The 22,701-nt window shown below is 39.7% G+C and overlaps 1 protein-coding gene across 8 annotated transcripts in view; it reads right to left on the bottom strand.

Moving 5' to 3' along the window:
* Window positions 1-22,701, bottom strand: part of ndrg4 (NDRG family member 4) — a 95,064-nt gene that overhangs the window by 26,669 nt on the left and 45,694 nt on the right. For 6 of the 8 annotated variants that reach the window (XM_034122182.1, XM_034122183.1, XM_034122185.1 and 3 more), the window contains 9 exons: window positions 11,488-11,593; window positions 7,125-7,245; window positions 6,392-6,454; window positions 5,732-5,792; window positions 5,519-5,605; window positions 5,363-5,419; window positions 2,796-2,899; window positions 2,539-2,595; window positions 1,449-1,500 (listed from right to left, as the gene is read on the bottom strand). In XM_034122182.1, the coding sequence (XP_033978073.1) occupies window positions 1,449-1,500; window positions 2,539-2,595; window positions 2,796-2,899; window positions 5,363-5,419; window positions 5,519-5,605; window positions 5,732-5,792; window positions 6,392-6,454; window positions 7,125-7,245; window positions 11,488-11,593 (708 nt within the window). Of the gene's footprint in view, window positions 1-1,448; window positions 1,501-2,538; window positions 2,596-2,795; window positions 2,900-5,362; window positions 5,420-5,518; window positions 5,606-5,731; window positions 5,793-6,391; window positions 6,455-7,124; window positions 7,246-11,487; window positions 11,594-14,327; window positions 14,515-22,701 lie in introns of those variants that run through there. The other 2 variants (XM_034122186.1, XM_034122187.1) reach the window with 1 other exon arrangement.

The following is a 22,701-nucleotide window of genomic DNA, read 5'->3' as shown; positions in this document are numbered from 1 at the left end:
CAAAATGAAACAATAATTTTGATCCTGGCTTTATCCAAAGTTCAGATTTCGGTTCCTGAAATGTGTTAAAATATGCGCATATTTCATGAGGTAATGGTTCATTTGGATATTTAAACATGCTATTTCAGAAAACTTGTAATACAAAAAACAATTGCCTTATTGTAAGTAATTAACTGGAGAAATATTTAGCTGATATCTTTAAGTTAAAAATACCCTATTCACCTGGGGTGTCTCGCCTTAATTAGATGTTTGATAAGTGCAGATCACATAGTAAAACACGTACACAGATACATTATTTTGTATTTTTATTAAATTCGACAATGTCAATTTCACTTTCCACTATGTCCACCGTTGTTTTTCACAACCAATGGCAGAACTTTATTGAGGCCTGTAATTAGTCAACTACAGGTCTCTTGAGTCAGTCTTTTTCTTCCAAAAAGCTTGTGACAAGATGTTATTGCTCTTGGGGCATTAAAAACAAGATTTTAACTTTAGTTTTTTATATAATATCTGCATTTTCTATTGTGAAAAACTAAGTCTTAGTTATTTAATATATAGCGCCATCTCCTGGTTAAACCCTGAAATTGGAGAATAGTGGGAGGGCCTAACATTCCTGAATACTGGTCTTTGGCATGCAACTGGCTGGCAACTGGCTGGCAGTCGGCAGGAAGCTGTATGCTGGGGTCCAAAATAAGAGGCTCCATCTGTAGTTTATTAAATATTAAGATTCCTTAGACGTTGTTTCCTGCAAATGACGCGTTTATCCGCCCGGTTCCGGGGGGGCCGTGCGTAACAGGTTAAGCACCTGATGATTAAAATAAGGGCTATTTGAGTTAGCCAGTCTCTAACAAATGTAAGTCAATAGGAAAAAAGCTTTTTGGGCCCAATGGCATCACAAACTGACACAGGTGTTGTAGTCCCACGGTCTGGCCACTACAAACATTTGCTCCAATGGTCCACTTACTTCCTGAGGGCTTGCTTTAGACTTCCCTTACGTATAGTACACACGGTTCCGTCGCGTTGACGCTTGCCGGTGGGTGTATCTGGCGCTTGGGGTTAACGACCAACAACCAATCACATTAATCTCCCGCCCCGGACACACAAAGCACGCGGTTTGATTGGCTAGCGCTTGTACTGGCATATGATTTGATTGGCTGGCGCTTCCGTCAACGTTTGAAGTTGAACTTTTCACAACTTTCAGCGCGAGCAACGGAGGCAAAGCGAAGCAACGCAACCACAATGCAGTTCGGCAAAGCGTGACGTCACCCCATTCAAATTGAATGGGAAGCGTCTCCGTTGAAGCACGCAACGGAACCGTGTGTACGGTCCATTAGAACCAGGAAAAGTGTGAAAGAGCTAATGGAGGAAGATAGCTCGAGGGACTGCATGCTGACAGAAAGAGATGTTTCAGAGCATGGGGTAACATCATGCAGAAAGGGAGGACTCACCACGCCCTCCTCCGCCGGAGCGTTGTCTCCCACCACCAGCATCGCAGGACACCTACAGAAATATCAATTACTCTCAACATCTTCTTTTCTGCCTCACTCTTTCACTATCAGAGTGATTCTGCTATTTATTATTTTGAGTAATCAATTACTACTGTCCTTTAAAATAGGGAAAAGTCACATCTTCAAGTAGTTTGTTTTGTCCAACATTCCAAAAAACCCAGATATTATATTTAGGGTTATGATAAACTGCACATTTCACAGATGGTGTTTTATTCTTCTTAAATGAACTCACTGACAAAGAGATTATCACAATTGTCAGTGGTGTAAAGTAACTAACCCTAACCTTATTTACTTAAAGGTGGGGTAGGTAAGTTTGAGAAACCGGCTCGAGATACACTTTTTGTTATATTCCATGGAATGCTCTTAACATCCCGATAGCAATGAATATCTTAAGTGCTTTGACAAAAAATCCATAAAAAAATTCATCTGTGGAAGCCGTAGTACTGTAAAAAGCACGACCAATCATTTTAGCCGGCCCGGCTAAAATAACTGGATGGCCTACCTGCCTGTCAGCCTTCCATCTGTGCACAAACTTATCTCGTGCCCTCATTGGTCATGTGCGCGTTCGTGTGTGTTGGAGGAGGGGCTCTGTAAGGAAGTGGCAGATTTTTTTCGGCTGCGTATTTTCAAATTCTAGCGCACTCGAGCTGGTTTCTCCAAAATTACCTACCCCACCTTTAAGTACTATACTTGTGTACAATTTTGAGGAACTTGTACTTTACTTTTCTACATAAACAATATGACCAACACTAAAATAAGACTTTAGTTACACCTGGTTTAGTCAAATAAATTAAATAACGTTAGCCAAATATAAATTAATTTGCAGAATGAGTACATTTTAAATATATTTAGATGCCAACATTTTTTTACTTTTACTCCGTACTTCTACTTTTGCTTAAGTACAAGATCTGAGTACTTCTCCCACCTCTGACAATTGTTCACCTTCTAACCCTGCAAGCTCATAGAGAGAATATCCAAATCAACTGGATTGAGAACATGGTGGTATTTTTGAAAGTGTGTCTGGACTCACTTCAGGGTCTTGGCGTTGAGCACCACTCCGCTGCGATTCATCTCCAGGTCCCTCCGACTGGAAAAGACGTCATGAACGTTAGAGAAGGGTAAGGTGCTTTTGTGTGTGTGTGTGTGTGTGTGTGTGTGTGTGTGTGTGTGTGTGTGTGTGTGTGTGTGTGTGTGTGTGTGTGTGTGTGTGTGTGTGTGTGTGTGTGTGTGTGTGTGTGTGTGGGTGTCCGTGTGTGTCTGTGAGTGTAGCTGTGTGTGTTTCTTCACCTGTTGTACATGTTCCAGAAGAGCTGCAGGTTGAACTGATTGACGGTGTTGTTGATCTGCTGCCTGCAGCTCTGCACCAGCTCTGTGTTGTTCATCAGCTCCTCCTGCACACACACACACACACACACACACACACACACACACACACACACACACACACACACACACACACACACACACACACACACACACACACACACACACACACACACACACACACACACACACACAGGGTCAATATCTGCCTGAAACTGATACATATAGTCTTTATTTGTAGAGTTAGAAATGCCTTTTTCCATTCCTTGTTTTTCATATTTTAAGTACCAGAAAATACCTTTTTTGATAAAGCGTATGGTTAGGGCTGGCTCAGGGTTGCCGTGGCAGCCCAGTGTTATGCTGCTGCAGGGTTAGACTGTCGGGGGGCATTCACCTTTCATCTCTCTTCTTCTATTTCTCTTTCTCTGTTGCCACTCATTTCCCATGAATACATTTTGCTAACTCAGCCACCCGGGAATCATCACGTGGCAGGTTGCCAGGGTCAAAGGTTACGTCTAAAGGTTGCTATTGAGGCCCGCTTTATATATATTTTTTGCTACACCTGCCAGATTGTTTACATCCTTTTGGATACAACTTTCTTTTAAAATACATTCACAATATGATTTTGGTCATTTTGATTGTCTATCTTAAATGTTTTTATCTTTTTATTCTATACACCACACCTCACATCGTTCTGTTCTACCTCCTCTGATGCTCTTCCAGCAGTGTACAACATTTTTACTTTGGAGTTTTTCCTTGTGCGCTGCAAGGTTCTAAGGTGTTGTATATAATTAAAATTGGACTGATTGATGGGTCCTTTCTTCTTCTTTTTTTTGTAATACTCTTTTTATTGTCACTTTTGTAAACATTCAGACATAACATACATACATACAACATACACCCACATACATACTCAAATGTGTGCAGAATAGTTACTGCGCATATAACATACATCTCTCCATGGGTGACAATAATCTCACCTTTATCATGTAGCAAGGTATCTATGTATATCTCAGCTTACATACCAATTACTTAACCTGTTAAGCCCTGAGCCTGTTTTTCAGGTCTCAGGCTCGAAAATGACATTCCCAGAACAAATGACCATATCTTCCCTTCTAAAAGGGTTAAATTAATCATCTTTTTTCTCAAAGTAATGATAAACCTGTGAGTTGGATGTAGAAAAGTCAGAATCAATATAGATGTTTTTTATTTTAAAGAAAATTCAGATTTTACATAGTAAAAAACTGTAAATTATAGTGTCCGTCCAAAAATTCTTTTTTACTTATAGTGAAAACTACCCTTGGATGATGGTAAGGTCGACTAAAAGCTTTAGGAATCCAAAGTACAACATATAATAAGTACCCTGTATCAAGATTGATGCAAAACAAGTGAAATTTGACCTTTTTAGAGAGATTTAGCCAAAAAACCCCACTTCTGGGGTCATTTGGGTGGATTTGACCTATCTCTGGCCCCCCTTGCTCGATTTTGATGAATGAAAGCTCTTTATAACCGCTAGAGCCAATGGAATCGAGGGAAAGTTATATACACACCAAAACGTTAACAAATAAGGAGTGAGAGTGACGCGTTACCAAAACCGGAAGCTGCATACACTCTGGTGGCTACCATTAGCAGCTAATTTTTCCGCTCCGATTTTTACATAAAAAATGGAATTATGGATTATAAATACTTTTTTAAAAGGCACAGGTACATTATCAACCTATGGATCAACAGTTGTAGCATTTTTTTTTTCGTTTTAATGCCATTGAACACGTCTTTTGACCTAATTGACAGCTACGGTGAGACGATCTGCCGTAAAAGCTCCGTAAAGGTACGTGTTGTGATGTCTGTGTTTGCTTCCCCTGTCGCAAGTTCGGATCGCTCAGTGATGATACTATACCTAAATAATCAGTGGAGTCTCAGCTTTAATCGGCTATATTGTATGTGCAGCTACGATAAGTAATAAGGGTATTTTTATCTTGAATTGTGTGCCGAATTTATTCGCTCAGGGGTCATTTAGACGCTTCTTATGAGACTTGTGTTTTGTTTTGGTAAAAATGGTTCATATCTTCAGTTAGCTGAGATTCTTCCCGTTAATCTGGTGCTACACATTAATAGTTTCATAAATGTTAAGAAGCCCTGAGACATTATCTCGAAAAAAAAATGTGGGAGGGGTCCAATGGGGGGACCGCCGTGCTTAAGAGGTTAAATAAAAGCACAGAGAGAAAATGAATAAGAATAATAAATTATAATCATAATGGCCTGAGGTGTGGCCTCATTACAGTGAGAAACATCAAATAGTGATAGGTCTTTTCTATTGTGAATTTGTATATACTTGCTGCTAATGTTAATTTGTATCACATTTGTATCTTATTCTATCTTTTACTACGTTTTAACTTGTGTAATGCTTGACAAAATAATTTCCCAATTCGGGATGAATAAAGTACTGTATGTATCTATCTGAACATAAAGAAAACTGTAATTGCACCTAAAAACATTTACTGTGTATCTTAGTTCCCAGACCCAGAGCGTACCTGGCTGAAGAGGTGAGGCAGCACAGTATCTGGCAGAGCGCTGGTCAGACCTGTCAGCTGGGGGGGAGAGGACATTGTCAGAAAATAAAAAGCAGCCCTGGGATTCCAATGTTTAAGCACCCACTGAAACAAGGAATACACAGTAAGAGAAGGCACCTTGCCGGCAGCCCAGTCAATCCAGCCTTTGCCGTTGGGGTCGATGTTGAGCAGGACCAAACCCTCCACCATGTCAGGGAAGATCAGCTGTGAGCAGAAGACATGGACACATCTGTGAGACCTGAGGCTGCTCACAACCCTGAGTGTGTGAATCCAGTACTAAACTCATTCTGATCAGTAAAGTACAGTTTAGGTAATCAGGATGTGACTTACAGCAAACTTGGCCAGAATGTAAGCTCCAGCTCCAACTCCGATCCCAACAATGCTCTTAAATCTAGAAAGAAAATCCATTAGAGGCAATAGTTTAATGAATGATAACAATTGTTAATAGTGGATATATATCGAGGCAACATGGATATAGTTATTCTGACAGTGTGATGACACTCTGCTGTGCCTATATGTTGTTGCATCATATGATTGTTTGCAGCCAAGTGTTGATCTGTGGCTGGTACTGAATGTCCCGGCTAAAATTACATCCTGTTGGCAGCCGAAGAAACTGCTCAGGAATCAAAAAGGCTGGCTAGCAAATCAACAATGCAACAACAGTGTTAAATCCTTCAGAATATAATAAAAAGTGTTGACTGGTTTTGTTTCTACATGAACTGTGGTCTAATTTCTGTAATTCCTCATGAACTTGAATACAATTGCATTCTCATGATCTTTCTGTATGTACTAACAATATCTAAAAGTGTTGGAGTAAAGGCAAAAATTGAAGCGATAAATCTGTTAATTTATGTTGTTTTTGCAACAACACAATAATGCCTCGTCTTCACAGCATGAAGAGGACATGATGTCCCTGCAGGTGGCTCTTATAAAACATTGGCTTTGTGTGCTGTCTGATAAATGTGGAACATGTTAGATTTAAGCACACACCCAAAGTGCTGCACCACAGTGGGCAGCATCCCGGCCAACTGGTCCATGGTGGGGTACTGGTACCTGTGGAGAGAAGGACACACCTTCATCATCATCATCATCATCATCGGTTCACATGCTATTTATGTGTGTGATCATCTGTTTTTCCTATAATGAGTATGAATACTTAAAACTGAGTTTGAGCAAATCATTAAAAACATTTTTTAACTACAGCAAAGAGTGGTGCAGGAATGAGTCCTATAACCTGGAAATATGTTAGCATTTTACCACTTCCGGTTCCCATCGTCCTAAAGTCAATGTTTCAGTGAAAATGGTGTGTGTGTGTTTCTAACTCTACAAACAAAGACTACATGTATCAGTTTCAGGCAGATATTGACCCAGTGTGTGTGTGTGTGTGTGTGTATGTGTGTGTGTGTGTGTGTGTGTGTGTGTGTGTGTGTGTGTGTGTGTGTGTGTGTGTGTGTGTGTGTGTGTGTGTGTGTGTGTGGCCTAGCATTACTATACTTGAATCATTAATTTTAGGGTGAAGACTTGGTTAGGGTAAAGTTAAGGTTAAGGGTAAGGGTTAGGGTTAGGCATGTGTTGGTTATGGTTAAGGTTAGGATAAGTATCCAGGAAATGCATTTAAGTCAATGTAATGTCCCCTGAAGTGATGTATACATGGTGTGTGTGTGTGTGTGTGTGTGTGTGTGTGTGTGTGTGTGTGTGTGTGTGTGTGTGTGTGTGTGTGTACCCTGGGGGCAGCTGTGAGGCTCCTATCTGCTGCCCTGGTGCGTCCACGTGGCACACCACAAAGTGTTTGGTGATCTCCTGCATGTCCTCATTGTTGAAGAAGGAGTTGAAGCACAGCTTGTCTGTGGGAGTGCGGAGGAGGAGAGGAAGTAAGCATGAACTAAAGACACATAGTGGAAGATTTAAAGCCACTATTGGTAAAATACCTGCCTTTTTTGGAACTGCTTATGAAGAATTGTTTGTTTGTAGCCTTTATTTAACCAGGTGAAAATCCCATTGAGATCAACGATCTCTTTTTCAAGGGAGACCTGCAGAATGTAACTATATAACATATTTAAGATCTGTCCTTAATGACGTTCAGGTTCTATGTTATTGTAGCAAATGTTTATGTCTATGAATGAACTACTGCCATTTTGGACAGTCTGTCTGTTTTAAGGGAAGAAATATTCTGGTTAATCAAACATTACTTATCTAACAAACTATCATTTAATACCTGTTGTTCCAGTACATGAGGAGGTTCTGGTCCTTTTGCCTATAGCTTAGCTAAAAGACTGGAAGCAGGGGGAACTGCTAACCTCAGTCAAATGTGAATTAAATCTACATTCTATCTACAAATGTTTTTTTATTTAAATGTGGTATCGTGTTTGCTAGTAAGCTACATAAGACAAAGAGTCAACAGTTAGCATTGTGATGGCTCTGACCCAGGCCAAATCAGTAAAGCTCAAATGCTTTACTGATACGGTAACATTTGTAATTTTGATTGGACCCAACAATTCAAACTGGGATAATAACCGCTAATGTTAGCCAATAGCAGAGATGATAGCATAGATTTACAGAGCAGCACCACTTGTATTACAGTGTTTTGGTCATAAAATGGTATATGTTGTGTTACAGTTAAGTTATTTTGTATGACTCCTCATTGTAGCGTATTTTTAAAAGAAGGGGGATATGAGGGGCTGTAATTACACTTTAAATGTTGAAGCTGCAGCGATGAACGGGCAGGTAGAGGCTGGAGTGCATTGCTGTGACCATGGAAAGCACATTTTGAACATCTTGCATCACTTCCTGTGTTGCTCATGTGTAGACCACACATTGGGATTTGTATGTAAATCGGGTATCATTTTTCACATTGGATTGATTTCCTGTTGTCAGTAGGTGGTGTTATGACTATGACTTAATATTGACCAGTAAAAGCCTTCAGGTTGGGACTCTCATCAAGTATAAGATAAGATAAGATGGTACTTTATTGATCCCAATTTGGGAAATGTTTGAAATGAAGTTATGAAGTTTGGAGCATTGGTGAAAATGTAATCTCAAGTTTAATCAACTTCCTGTTTCATGGTAGTGCTGTGGAGCCATTTGGCCACAACCAAGCGCAACACCTATGTTTTCAGTAAATGTTCACCATGCAACTTTAACCCCCTTAAAAAGCTTTTGGTTCTGCACAGAAATATCAATAATAATAAAATGTATTATTTCTGACTTTGTCAATGTACAGACCTTTCCTCCTGTTTTATCTTATCCTGTTTTTCAAAAATAAAAATGACCTCTATTTTCCGATCCAGTGTAGAAACAGTGCACTCAAAATGTGTGTCCGTCAGCTCTGTTCATGCCTCACTCTGGATTCGGCCCACTTCAGCTCACGTGTGTCAGACCGACAGAAGCCTCGCAGAAACATTGTTTCCTCCTCAGGCTCTGACTGCTAATTCAATCAATCAATTATGATGACAGCTTGGTCAGAGAGGAGGAGTAAAGGAGGTGGAGAAGGTGAGTGTTTGTGAGCTTGTATCGAGGAGTCCCCCGTTCCCCCCCCTGTACGGGCATCAGACGGTCAGCACTCTGTCTGCACTCCATCACCTGCTTTCTGCCTCTGCACTCTCCAGTGGTGTTAAGTACATTGAGTTTTTCTACTCCACTACAATTCAGAGGTAAATTGTGTACTTTTACTCGACTACATTTATTTAATATCTTTAGTCACTTTGCAGATATAGACTAATGATAAACAATATGATCAACACTTAAACAATACTTTAGTTATACCTGGATCAAATTCACATGCTGCAGAAAATGGAGTAATTAAAATGAGTTCCAACAGCATTGATAAACACATACAATAATTATAATCAAAACATATCATATATATTATATTGAAATGGGCAATTTGCACAATGACTACTTCTTCTTTTGGTACTTGAAGTATATTTTGATGCTTATACTTTTGTACTTTTACTTGAGTAGCATTTTGAATGCAGGGCTTTTACTGAAGTACAAGATCTGAGTTCTTCTCCCACCTCTTCTCTCTCTCATCTGTTCTGCTCTTTGACCTCTTGTCTTCATATCATGCTGCCTGCCTTTATTTATAGCTCTTTTCATCTCTTTTTCTTTTTTCTATATCTTTGCTCTTGCTTTCTTTACTTGTGTGTTTTAATCTGGCAGGACGCTGTGCCATCTGTTGAGTAGGAGTCGTTTTAAAAGGCAGAATCGACCAATTCTTCTTAATGTTTGATTTTCAAAAACAGATTCACAAATATTAGGTTCAACTTAATATTATTGCTTTTAACTAACCTAATACAGTTATGTGAAATGTGTTGACATAATACATTTCATTCAAGTCAACGTTTCAGTTGTTTCAGTGTAATGAGTACTTTTACTTATTGATGCTAATACTTTTATACTTTTACTTCAGTAAAACATTGAAATCAGGACTTTTGCTTGTCATGGAGTATTTTAAGACCATATTAATTGTACTTTTACCTCAATAAAGGATCTGAGTAATACCCTTTTCACCCCCTGCTCTCCTGCTTCCTTCAGGCAGTGAATAGCCTGGTTCCGCTGTTTGTGAGCTGTACTTTTATTTTGTATTACCCTGTGTTGTTTGATAATTGTTTTAATGCGATAGCTAATCAATAATGCACAAATACACACACATGACACGCTCTCCTCCAGACCCCCCGTCCCTGTTTCACCTCCACCCTGCCAGCCTCCCTCCGCAGCACGGGGATGTTTTTTTTACCTTCATTTTGTTGCTGCCTCTCGCACACCCTTTCATTTGCCTCATCATCCCTTCCTCTTTTTACGTTTCTGTCGGCGCACACACACTGATAAACTGAAACACTGACTTTAATTAAATGTATTATGTCAACAGATTTCACATAACTGTATTAGGTTAGTTGAAAGCAAAAATGTTAAGTCGAACCTCATTTTTTAAATTTAAAGTGGACCTATCATGCTATATTTGAAACATATATTGTAGAACCATACCTATATAAAACATGTCTGTGAAGTTTTTTTTCCAAATACCAAACAGATCATGCATTTTAGCCATGCCTCATTTCGCTCTATTTGCTCTTTTCCAGCCCTGTTTTTGCAAGGGCTGATTCTGTGAGAAGTCTTCTTCGCTGCTTTTGTGGCAGACTAAAGCGCCACTTACAGGCCTGGCATATGTACTACAGCGTCTCCAGCGCTTTCGAGCGGCAATGGCCGTGGCCGTGGCCCAACCCCCCATTCCCCTGATAGGTGGAGAGTTGCCCATATAGGCGGAGCTCCCTGTTTCTGACGTCAGAAAAATTCAAATCTGTATCAGCTCCGTTGCAGCCCCATTTTTAGAGATTTGGGTATGGAGGAAAATAGAGAGGGTTGTGTTTTCTGACACTTGGGGAGTTCCCTGACACACCGGGGACACATATTCATGTATAAAAGACGTACAAAAGTGCATTTTGCATGATAGGTCCCCTTTAAACGTAATATTATTGCTTTCAACTAACCTTATAGTTATGTGAAATATGTTGACATAATACATTTAATCAAAGTCAAAGTTTAATAATAATAATAGATTTATTTTGTAAGCGCTTTTACAGGTGCTCAAAGTCATTTTACAGAGATAGTGAAAAGAAAGTTTTTTTCAGTGTACTTCATGAAAAAACCCCTGATAGGCTTTCTCTCATTGCTTCTACATCGCTATCTGTCCTACAGATGCTCATATATTATCCTTCCCTTCAGTTATTGACCAATAACCCTGTTAAGATCTGGCATATAGAGCATGCTGCGAGGTGGTAGAATAACATGAATATCATGACAGTCAGATTTTAGACTTCAACATAGCTTGAAAGGTTATGGACCATATCCTGTTTTTATGATGAAAAACATACGGATATCATTGCAGGAAATACCTTTTGTATAAGCGTATTAAATACTTCCCATAGGCTAAATGTTTTCCATAATTTCCAGATAGTTTGCAGAAACTTAAAGTGTGTGTACGCAAGCAGAGCGCAGGCAGGAATGGAGTCCAATTATCACTTCTGATAAGTGCAGAAACACCTAACCTCACACACACACACACACACACACTCTGCATTGATACTCACGGTTCAGCCCCACATCGTGGTAGGTGAGGATGGCAGGCTTGTTTCCTTTGGGCGCGCCGCGGATCACCACGTGCAGCATCCCATAAGGAGTCTCAACATCATGTTCCTGTGAAACACACACACACACACACTGTCACTCACCTGGTGTTCACACACTGTCAGCTGTAAGTGAGAACATTTGCACCTGAATCCTGATCCTCAGTCTCTGGTGTTTCACATCCAGACGCATCAGTCTGTCTGCATTGTAAGAAAGTTTTAGACTTTTCTCAAACGCTCCTTTACAATTAAGTGCAAATTGGAGTAAATGATTGGACGTGGATTGACTAGCAATAGCTATACTTCGCAATAGTTGATTAAAAAGACTGTAAACTATAAAGGTATATTGCAGAAAATAAAGCAAATATTAGATAAAGCAGTGTTGGTGCCAAAAAGCGAAGGGAACAATATAACAATGTAAATAGAAAATAACATAGAGACCCTGACAGTTTGGAGGAATTTAAAATATTGGATTCAAAATCGAGGTTTAAGATAAAATGTGGGAGGAAACATTCAAAACTGGACATGCACTAACAAACAGCTTTATGGGAGATTGATTTTAATGAAGACCTTATCTTCTTAAAACAGAATTATTATTCTGTTTGAGGTGTTTGTATAGTTTGTATAATTATATTCATATAGTATGGATGTTTGATCCTCCCTGAGAATATACTTATTCATTAACCTGTTAAGCCCCAAAGCCCCCGTTGGCGGGTCTTTTTTTTTTCACAAATAACATTTTAATCTTTTAATTTTTTATTAATTTTTTTTATTTAATTTTTTTTATTTAATTTTTTTTTCTTTGGATGGAATGAATACCTATGGGGATAATTCAATGTAATACATCATTTTTATAGTCTGGTACCTAAAAAAGGTCAAATGGCACTGATGGAACCAGATGTACCCAAATGTGCCGAAAGCTTATTCCGCCTGGAACCTTTTTTTGCTAAACCTCTCTAAAAAGGTCACATTTAACTTGTTTTGCCTCAATCTTGATACAGGGTACTTATGATATGTTATAGTTTGGATTCCTAAAGCTTTTAGTCTACCATCCCATCATTCAAGGGTGGTTTTCACTATAAGTAATGTTTTTTCTTTAGGCGGAGGTAAGAATTTACCTTTTTTTACTATGTTCCATCTGAATTTACTCTGACTGAGAAAGATCTATATTGATTCTGACACTTCTACATCCAACTCACAGATGTAACCTTGCTTTGATAAAAGAAATTATTCATATAACCCTTTTAGAAGTGAAGTTGTAGTCATTTGTTTTGGGCATGTCATTTTCGAGCCTGAAACCTGAAAAACAGGCTCGGGGCTTAACAGGTTAAGGATTTTGCCTTTTATAGCAATGATAACAACATCCTGCTTAAAGCTACAACATCCACGTGATAAACAACCTATTGCAAGTGATGCAGTCATTTTTTTTTTTGCAATACATGTTTGCAAAAAACATGAAAGTAAAGATCTCTAAAGGGTTATAGAGGCTCCAAATATTTGGCTTGTAGCGTTTCCAAACCTCTCATGACCCACATTTTGTCAGCACGAGATGGTCAGAGCCAGAAAACTCAAAATGGTGGTACGAGACATGTGTTAAAATGAGCTGCGCAACATAGGCACACACACACACACACACACACACACACACACACACACACACACACACACAATGTTGTTTTGGTATTGTTATGCCTGGTTTTGACGGTAACATTATGCCACTGCTGTCAATACTCAAATGAACCAGATAACCAGAGATCAGATGGATCATTATGTCCTCCTCTCAGCACATTTCCACACCTTCCACCCTTCAGACACAGCAACAGTCGTCTGATAATCCTCTGTCAACCTGCAGCATCTTGCAACAGCCTCTGCTATTTATAACAAAAAGCATTCACAAATGAAATGACTCCCAGTGATTCACAGTACAGAAACAAAGTGTGCCAACTGCCAAAAAACTGTTTAATCTCCGCGGCAGCATAAAGTCACGCAGCCAGCAGTTATGAGTTAATCCAGACAGATTATCTCTCCATTTCAGATTAAACATCAGAGTTATCTGCAATCCGCTTTTAATTTGAGGCAGTTACTGCACCAGGGGCTTTGTTCACAGTGTGTCTGGACTCTGCTCCTCATGAGGAGATGTTCCACTGAGGCATGGTGACCTTCAGACATCCAGCAGGAAACACTGAGAGGAATCTACCATATCTCTCAGGGGAAAGGATCTCAGCCGTCCAAAATATGACAAAGCATTTGTGATGCTCCACAGCAACGTGATTGATTTATTTAATGGTGATCTTCGAGCACAAAGCCCCGTGCTCTTTTCCTTCTTTCCACACACTCACACACATATTAACACACACATTTTACTCATTCATTCCAAGGTTGCCCAAATGCATGATACTGCAGAAGGTTTAACATTTCCTCTACACACCAACACACACAGACACAAACACACACTCATGTTGATGTGTTTAACCATTGCATTGCTCAGCATGTGTGTCTGCGAGCTTATGTGTGTCAGTGGGCCAGACTCACAGAATGACCTATCATTTGATGCTGATGCTGCACTTTCTTCTTCCCATAGCAGAATATGAGATAGAACACATCCCATGTATCATTGAAACATCTTTTTTTGACTGCCAGCTAAAAATGATTTGTTATTTATTTATTTTTGCCAAGAAATACAACAAATGTACCATTTGAAGGCAAATGCATTACAAGAAATGAATGCAAAATGTATTCTGACAGTGTGACTCACACACACACTAAATGAAGGAATCCCACACACACTCCGCCCTTACACTCACCCCGTCCCAGCACTCAGGCATGGCTCCACAGTGAGTGTGCTGACGAAGAAGAAGAGGAGGGAGCAGGGAGCAGACGAGCAGCCAGGCCTCTCCTGTTTAAGGGACTAGGTCCTGGGCTGTAGGTGGAGGGTGGATGTGGTGCTGCAGAGTCTTTGTCTGCTCCACACTGCTCCCACCCACACTCTTAAGCTGCTCCCCCCCACTGCCCACCCCCTTCTCCTCTCACTATAGGCACAGAGAGAGGGTGCGGGGCAGGCTGGAGATGATTGGCTCAGAGTGCTGCCTCCCTTGCACACGATTGGTCGGCTGCCGTGTCAGTCAGGAGCCACTCTCTCACTCTCCTCAGCACCACTGCTCTATTTTAGATTGTTTTCTGCTTCACTGTCTCTGTTTTTCTCAGTGCTTTGTTTCAGCCTTTTGGCAAAAACAGCTTCTGATCATGAGTTATTCAGAATGAGGTCAAATCTTTTTTGTAAACTATTTTTTTGAGAACTCAATGTTAGACTGCAAGTTGGCCTGGATACAGAATGTGATGCAGTAAGAAGAGGAGAATCATCTCGCCTTGACTGCGTCACACTGTGTTTTTCAAGCAGCTCATCAGAACTTACATGCATGCACATTACACTAGCTAATGCATCCTTAAGTCACCGTGAAATCTTGTTGCAAAATCCATTCATTTAAATGGAATCACAGCGATTTGTAAATCTGTGACGTAGTAAATCAACACACATCCTTGTCGCACCATTTTCTACGTTTTCTTTAGCTTTGATCATACATTGAACTGCAAAAACATAGCTGTATACAATCCACTTTATTGAACCTCTATTGAAATTGCATTTGGGTGACTATGTACTATACCTAGTATGTTATCCTACTTCAAGCCTTATTTTAGACATGTTGTCTGTTTTTAGCACCTTTTTGTTACCTTCTCTCTGGAACGTTTATGTTTTCTTTGCTAGCTTTCATTTCCAAACTCAATTGGACCTACCTGGTCAAATGTAAGATGAGAATAAACAGCTATTTTAACTCACAAGAGCTAGCATGGTCCTTTATTTGCAAAGCTAGCCTGTTAGCATTTAGCTTGCTAGCTACAGTTGTTTGTGAACCAGCCCTGCAAATGTTCACTTCGTCACAAAGCCTCCAGACCTTTTCAGTTCAAAAACAATTGAGTGAAGATTCTTTAGAAAAGGGGGATCATACTGGGTATATTTAGCTAAAAGAAATGTGGCTGATATAGAGACGTCTCTTACCCAATGTAAGTCAATGGGAAAAAGTCTATTAGGGTCCAATAACGACACAGACAGATACGGAAACTAAAAGAATTGTCTTCAATGTCTGACGCACTTCCTTGGGGTTTATAAAGACAATGTAGCCAGGGTTTAGTTAGAAGGGGGATTACAATCCTTGAATTGAAATTGATTGTTAAAATGTGAGATCAGTGAAGATAAAACAAACATTTTGGTGTCAGCTGATATATTGATGTTTTCCTTCTTATTATAACACAGTTCCAAACAAAATGGATGTGTTACTTGCATTTTTTAAAGTTTTGCCTCAAAGAACTATAATTAAACAGTTAAAACACATTAAAACAAAAATGAATTGGATGTTTCCACAGTGATGCATGACAGGCAAGAATAGGAAAATAACTTGGATTTTGAATTTGTTCTCAAGGCCAACCCATGGCATTTGGCTCTGTCTGCGTAGAAGGTTCATTATTTGGTTCCAAGTGGTTAGATTAAAGAATTTTAAACTGATGTGGCTGTGGCTCAGGGGGTGAATGGGCGTCGACCAATCGGAGGGTCAGTGATTCGATCCTCAGTCCTTGTAGTCAAGTGTCCTTTGGCAAGATACCTAACCCCAAATAACCCCCGGAGGAAAGCCCATGATATTGAAGTGTATGACTGAAACTGTATTTCCCCTAGGGGGATCAATAAAGGTTCATTTTAATCTCAATCTCAATCTTAAACTAAGTAACTTCACAAAAACAAAAATGTGTCAGCTCAATGACATGTAATCAGAGGTGGGATGTAACCAAGTACATTTACTCAAGTAATGACTTAATTATATATATTTATTTTTAGGCAATTTAAACTTTACTCCACTACATCTCAGAGGGAATTTAAAGATCAATATACTTTGACTTTGTGATCATCCAGCAGAGCTAACCCGAGACTTGTTTTTGTTGTGACGTTTGATATGAGCTCTGCTAAAGCAACACGCTGCATCTCCATTTCAAATAGATTATAATATTGAAGTTTTCAGAAGGCTACGAAGCGTACGTGCATATTTACAGGACTGCGATGGTTTCATGCAGACTGCAGCACACACACACACACACACACACACACACACACACACACACACACACACACACACACACACCCACACACACACACACACACACACGCACACACACACACAAACACCATCTCCCTCTCCTTCGGGTCATCCCGGGGCTCGGCCAATTGTCCTGCCTCTTCAGCTCCACCCCTCCCTCTCCCCCTTCCCCTCCCTCTCCCTCTCCCCCTTCTCTCTCCTTCTCTATCCCTCCTTTCCTGTTGGGAGAACACTCAGTGTGCTGACTCAACTTGTACCATCTTTGCTTCTCTCTCTCTCTCTCTCTCTCTCTCTCTCTCTCTCTCTCTCTCTCTCTCTCTCTCTCTCTCTCTCTCTCTCTCTCTCTCTCTCTCTATTTGTCCCCCTCTCCTCACACAGAGATGAACTCTCTCTCTGCAGACTTTGAACTTCTCTATCTACTTTACAGCCATTTCATTAGATCATAATGTAAATGTGATACGATGTGCTTTGATTTTTAACCTCTTAACCTGTTAAGCCCTGAGCCTGTTTTTCAGGTCTCAGGCTCGAAAATGACATTCCCAGAACAAATGACCATATCTTCCCTTCTAAAAGGGTTAAATTAATAATCTTTATTCTCAAAGTAATGATAAACCTGTGAGTTGGATGTAGAAAAGTCAGAATCAATATAGATGTTTTTTATTTTAAAGAAAATTCAGATTTTACATAAAAAACTGTAAATTATAGTGTCCGTCCAAAAATTCTTTTTTACTTATAGTGAGAACTACCCTTGGACGATGGGTTAGTAGACTAAAAGCTTTAGGAATCCAAAGTACAACATATAATAAGTACCCTGTATCAAGATTGATGCAAAACAAGTGAAATTTGACCTTTTTAGAGAGATTTAGCAAAAAAAAAAACACTTCTGGGGTCATTTGGGTGGATTTGACCTATCTCTGGCCCCCCTTGCTCGATTTTGATGAATGAAATCTCTTTATAACCGCTAGAGCCAATGGAATCGAGGGAAAGTTCTATACACACCAACACGTTAACAAATAAGGAGTGAGAGTGACGCGTTACCAAAACCGGAAGCTGGTGGCTACCATTAGCAGCTAACTTTTTCGCTCCGATTTTTACATAAAAATGGAATTATGGATTATAAATAAATTTTTCAAAGGCACAGATACATTATTAACCTATGGATCAACAGTTGTAGCATTTTTTTTCTTTCGTTTTAATGCCATTGAACACGTCTTTTGATCAGATTGACAGCTACGGTGAGACGATCTGCCGTAAAAGCTCCGTAAAGGTACGTGTTGTGATGTCTGTGTTTGCTTCCCCTGTCGCGACTTCGGATCGCTCAGTGATGATACTATACCTATATAATCTGTGGAGTCTCAGCTTTAATCGGCTATATTGTATGTGCAGCTACGATAAGTAATAAGGGTATCTTTATCTTGAGTTGTGTGCTAAAGTGCGTTAGCATTTTTTCGCTTAGTGCTAATTCAGAGGCTTGGTATTACCCTTGTGTTTTGTTTTGGTAAAAATGGTTCATATCTTCAGTTAGCTGAGATTCTTCCCGTTAATCTGGTGCTACACATTAATAGTTTCATAAATGTTAAGAAGCCCTGAGACATTGTCTCGAAAAAAAAACTGTGGGAGGGGTCCAATCGACCGGGACCGTCGTCCTTAAGAATAAAAAAAAAAAAACATAAACAATACGGAGGTTAAAGCTCCCATGTCATGCTTTTCCGGTTATTACCCGTCCCCTTGTGTGTTATGAAGGTTTTTATGCATGTAAACGGTGTGCAGAGTCAAAACCCTCAAAGTACACCCTGTAGCGAGTAAAACTCTAACACAGAAAATACCTCCCCAAAACGCCTCGTTGGAGATACGTCACTGCCCATTTGAGTCTTCCATTTAGTTCCGGGTACCGCCTGATGTCATGCGGTACCCGGAACGAAATGGACCAATCCCGAAGAGCTATGGCCACACCAGCAGCGTCGTGTTCCTCCTCCAGAGGTTCGAAGAACCGGCATTTCACAGACGAAAGCTTCCAAAACATTGCCCAGTTTGAGGCCGGATATGCACAGCTTGTTTGGACCGTTTGGAGCAGGGGAAGATCTGGGTATACAACCTGTAAGTTTGCATTGTTATTTGTGTATTTATCAAACAAGACTGTTTAAATGTGTAAACTGTGTTGGACTGCTAAGCCATTGACACAGTGCTAACTGTGCTAACTAAGTTGCTAGAGTTTCCATATATCAACTCTAATATCAGCAGATGGCCTTGCATACATGTATCTCATAGCAGGAGAATGTCTGCATTCACACACAAAATACCTATTGACAGTATACTCCGGGTGATTTGCCGGTCAGTCGCGAAACGTAATTACATTATAGCTGGCGTAGCGATCTAACACACGGAGCTAGAGCTAGTTTTGGTCAGAAAAACATTTTTGTGATGCTACGTTGCTAGCGTTTAAATATATCAACTACAATGTCAGCAGATGGCCTTACATGTTTGTCATGGCAGGAGAATGTCTGCAGTCACACACACGGAATACTCATACAGTATACTGTACTGTGATTTACCGTACATTGTGACCGTACATATACTGCATGTAGCTAACGAGGCTAGCTGTATGCTAGCGCAAAACAATGTATTCATGCAAGTTACATTGTATGACCGAACGTAGCAGAATACCCGTATACGATTGCAATTATAAACACGTTATTGCTAGCCTAATATGAACCACTAGCTTTTGTTCATAGTAGTTTTATTACACTGCATTATAGTTGCCTTTCCTCCAAGCTAACGTTCATATCGTGTTAGCTACCAAGGTAAACAAAGCTAGGTTAGCATATTAGCAGGCAAGCTGTTCATTACACAACTACTACTAACGAATCTAAAACAACTAAGTTTCTCTAATATTTTGTGATTTGCATTTGATTTCGTCCAGCCAGATCCTGGCGGACAATCCATGACGGGGAAGGGATTCTACTACTACTGAGGGTGCTAAAAGGCACCGCACCGACTGTGCGCAGGCAAGATGCGAGGAGGAGGAATGGATGATATACCGTGTATATATGTATATTTATGTTCATTTTGTACATTTCTAAAAATAAAGTTGAATGGAAATACTTAGTAGGCCTATCCTTTCTTCCCTGAATTCATATATAGCAAACCATGATTTGATTTCTCATCAAACAGTAGTAGTTTATAACGGGTAAAAATAACTTACTCTTTGTTATGAGAGTAGCTCGTAGGCCACAACGGAAAGACAAGGAGACATACACGAGTTTACAAAACCACGGCACATTTATTGTGGTAAATGCAGAGACAGGTGGTCGAGGGGAGAGGGTCGCTCAGTTCGTCCTTCTGCAGCCGCTTTGGAGAGAGACTCCGGGCCGCTGGGATTAATAGCACCGGCTACGGAGGTGTCCGTGATCGCGCTGATTACCCTCTTCAGCTCCACCCCACCGTAAGACAAAGGCCCTGAGGCCGTCACACTCTTCTATAACAACAGTTAAAAATATATATGTATATAAAATATACCGCTGTACCGACGCCATGATAAGACTGATGTTACGCTGAGAGCAGCCGGGAAAAGCACTGACATGGGCGCAGCCTCTCTGGTGGTTGACTAATCAGAACGAGTGGCCGAGCTGACCAATCGGAGCACACTAGGCTCACAGGGAGGGGGGGGGGCAAGAGCTCCAACGAGTCGTTTAGTGGAGAAAGTGAATACTGCTGAATACACATGCTTGACAGAGATGCTGTATGCGAAACCAATGTGAGTTTGGAAAATTGCACAGTATAAATCTATTTTAGTATACCTCAACAATGTAATTATGATCAGTGGAAATGGCCATGACATGGGCCCTTTAAATAAAGTTCTGATTGGTCGATTCAGAACATGTGACACGTTGTTAATCCAGTGGAACAGACCGCTGTCAAGGACTGTAAGGACCGTTGCTCAGGAGGATCAAGAAAGAGAAAGGAAAAGAGGTTCAAATAAAAAGAAATCTTAATAATTAAAATGTTTCCACACAAATCATAATGTTTTGCAAATTATTTGGCGGCAAATATTGAATTTACATTTACCCCCCTTAATATTTTATTTGGGCTTTTAGATGAGCACCGCACACAGTTAATAAATACAACTATTCTTCTGGCTAAAATACATATTTTTAAAAGTCAATCAAGAAGTAATCTTAACACCTTAATGTAATATTAAGGTGTTTGAAGAGTAGATTACATTTATTTTGGAAAATGTATTGCCACTAAAAATCAAAGGGTGACTCAACACGCCATGAAATGGGAAATAATGAGCTCGAACGAAGAGTGGGATTAAAGGAACAATAAATATGCTTGCCATGTTGTGTTTTTGGTGGTATTTGGTTGTCAACCTATTTTTGTGATCCTACTGACTGTATCTTTATTTCTTCTGTTTTTGTTTTGTTTTCGTCTGAGATAGGAATGTCATCTCCTATATGTTATTGTTATGTCCACATTTGTGTCTTTAGCCTGTACAAAAAAAAAAATAATAATAATAATAATAATGCAATGCCTTCGTGGACCACTAGGGGCTGCGGCCCACAGGTTGGGAACCGCTGCCCTAACTATTGCTAAGACAACTGTTTAATGGAAAAACTGAAAACGCATTTGAACAAAACAGGTAACACTCAACCCAGAAAAAAACAAACAAGATGAACAATTAGTGAAAAGAATTTGAGACGAGTGTCTCTTGATTTAACAGAGAGCTAATGCAACAATAAACTCAAACACATACCATTCAGAGACACAGTGCTGAAAAACTGACTTCACTGACATCACTCCACTGTTGAGAAGATTATGAGTAGATCGTTATCAGGAGAATTGGATTGTAGTTTTTCTCGTCTTGTTTGTATCCTTTTATTTATTTACTCATTCATTATTTTCCCTGCCAACCGCCCTTCTGTTTGGTTTTTCCATTATACCCACTGCCATAAATATCAGTGATGACTCAGACGCCTTCATGCTCTAACTGACTCGACAAGGCTGCGTCCCTACAGCGGAAAATCACTACAGATCTTCTTCTACATGAACATCTACAGTCAGTCTTTCTATTGTAATATTCTACTATTGTGTAACATACAGTATACCCACATTCCAATCTGTTTGAAATGTCTCTGTCCTAGAGTAATATAATAATAATAATACAAAAAGACCAGAAGCAATGTTAATCAAATAGTTTGACTCTGTCTCAAGATCAAAATATGAACATCTAGACTCGTTTTTTGTAGAAAAATGGTTTGTCCAAAATGATCCTGTAATATGTTAACATCTGTGAAAATAGGCACATTTCTTTCTTTTTTCAGGATGAAATATGTGTTGTTACAGTATAATAAACATTGTTGCCATAAGAGGCTGAAATACACAACAACCACATGTTTTAAATTGGACTAATAATAATGATCCTGGAAAAACATATCTTAATCTAAATTGATTAAGTCATTGTTATGGCGCCTGGCAGCAGTGACAGTTAATACACTCTGTATTTCTGGTCCGACCCTATGCTTCCCAAGCAGTGTTGTCCAAAGCCAAGTCCCTACAGACTGAGCTACTGTCCCCCAAAGTAATGAAGTTATTTACACAGGAGAGAAAAATAGGTCAATAAATCATTTTTTTCTCAGGGCTTCCGTAGGATTTGCAAAGATGGAAACTTGTGGTTTTACTGTGATCTATGTGTTTGAACAACTTCCTTTGGTGCATGCACACGTGTTGGCAGTGTGTCTGCAGTGTGTGCTGAGGAAGGCTGAGGCAAGTCAGTGTGTTTGTCTTACAATAAGATAACTAACCAGCCTATGTGTTTCCATGTATGAGGAGCAGAATCAAACTATGCATTGCAGCATTAAGCACATTTTAAATCCTTCCATAATTATTTTGTACAAGCATTGGCATTAAAATGAACCATTTCATTCAAATACTATAACAGTTTTATTCCAAAGTTTTTGATTAAACACAGTTTAGCCTAACACAGACTCCTTTATCTCAAATGCAGCCAACAAGCAGAATAACTGTATTATTCAAACGC

This window comes from Trematomus bernacchii, unplaced genomic scaffold (assembly GCF_902827165.1).
Source record: "Trematomus bernacchii unplaced genomic scaffold, fTreBer1.1, whole genome shotgun sequence".
NCBI classification, from domain to species: domain Eukaryota; kingdom Metazoa; phylum Chordata; class Actinopteri; order Perciformes; family Nototheniidae; genus Trematomus; species Trematomus bernacchii.
The sequence above is the reverse complement of the archived record's forward strand: the minus strand, read 5'-3'. Positions and strand labels throughout refer to the sequence as shown.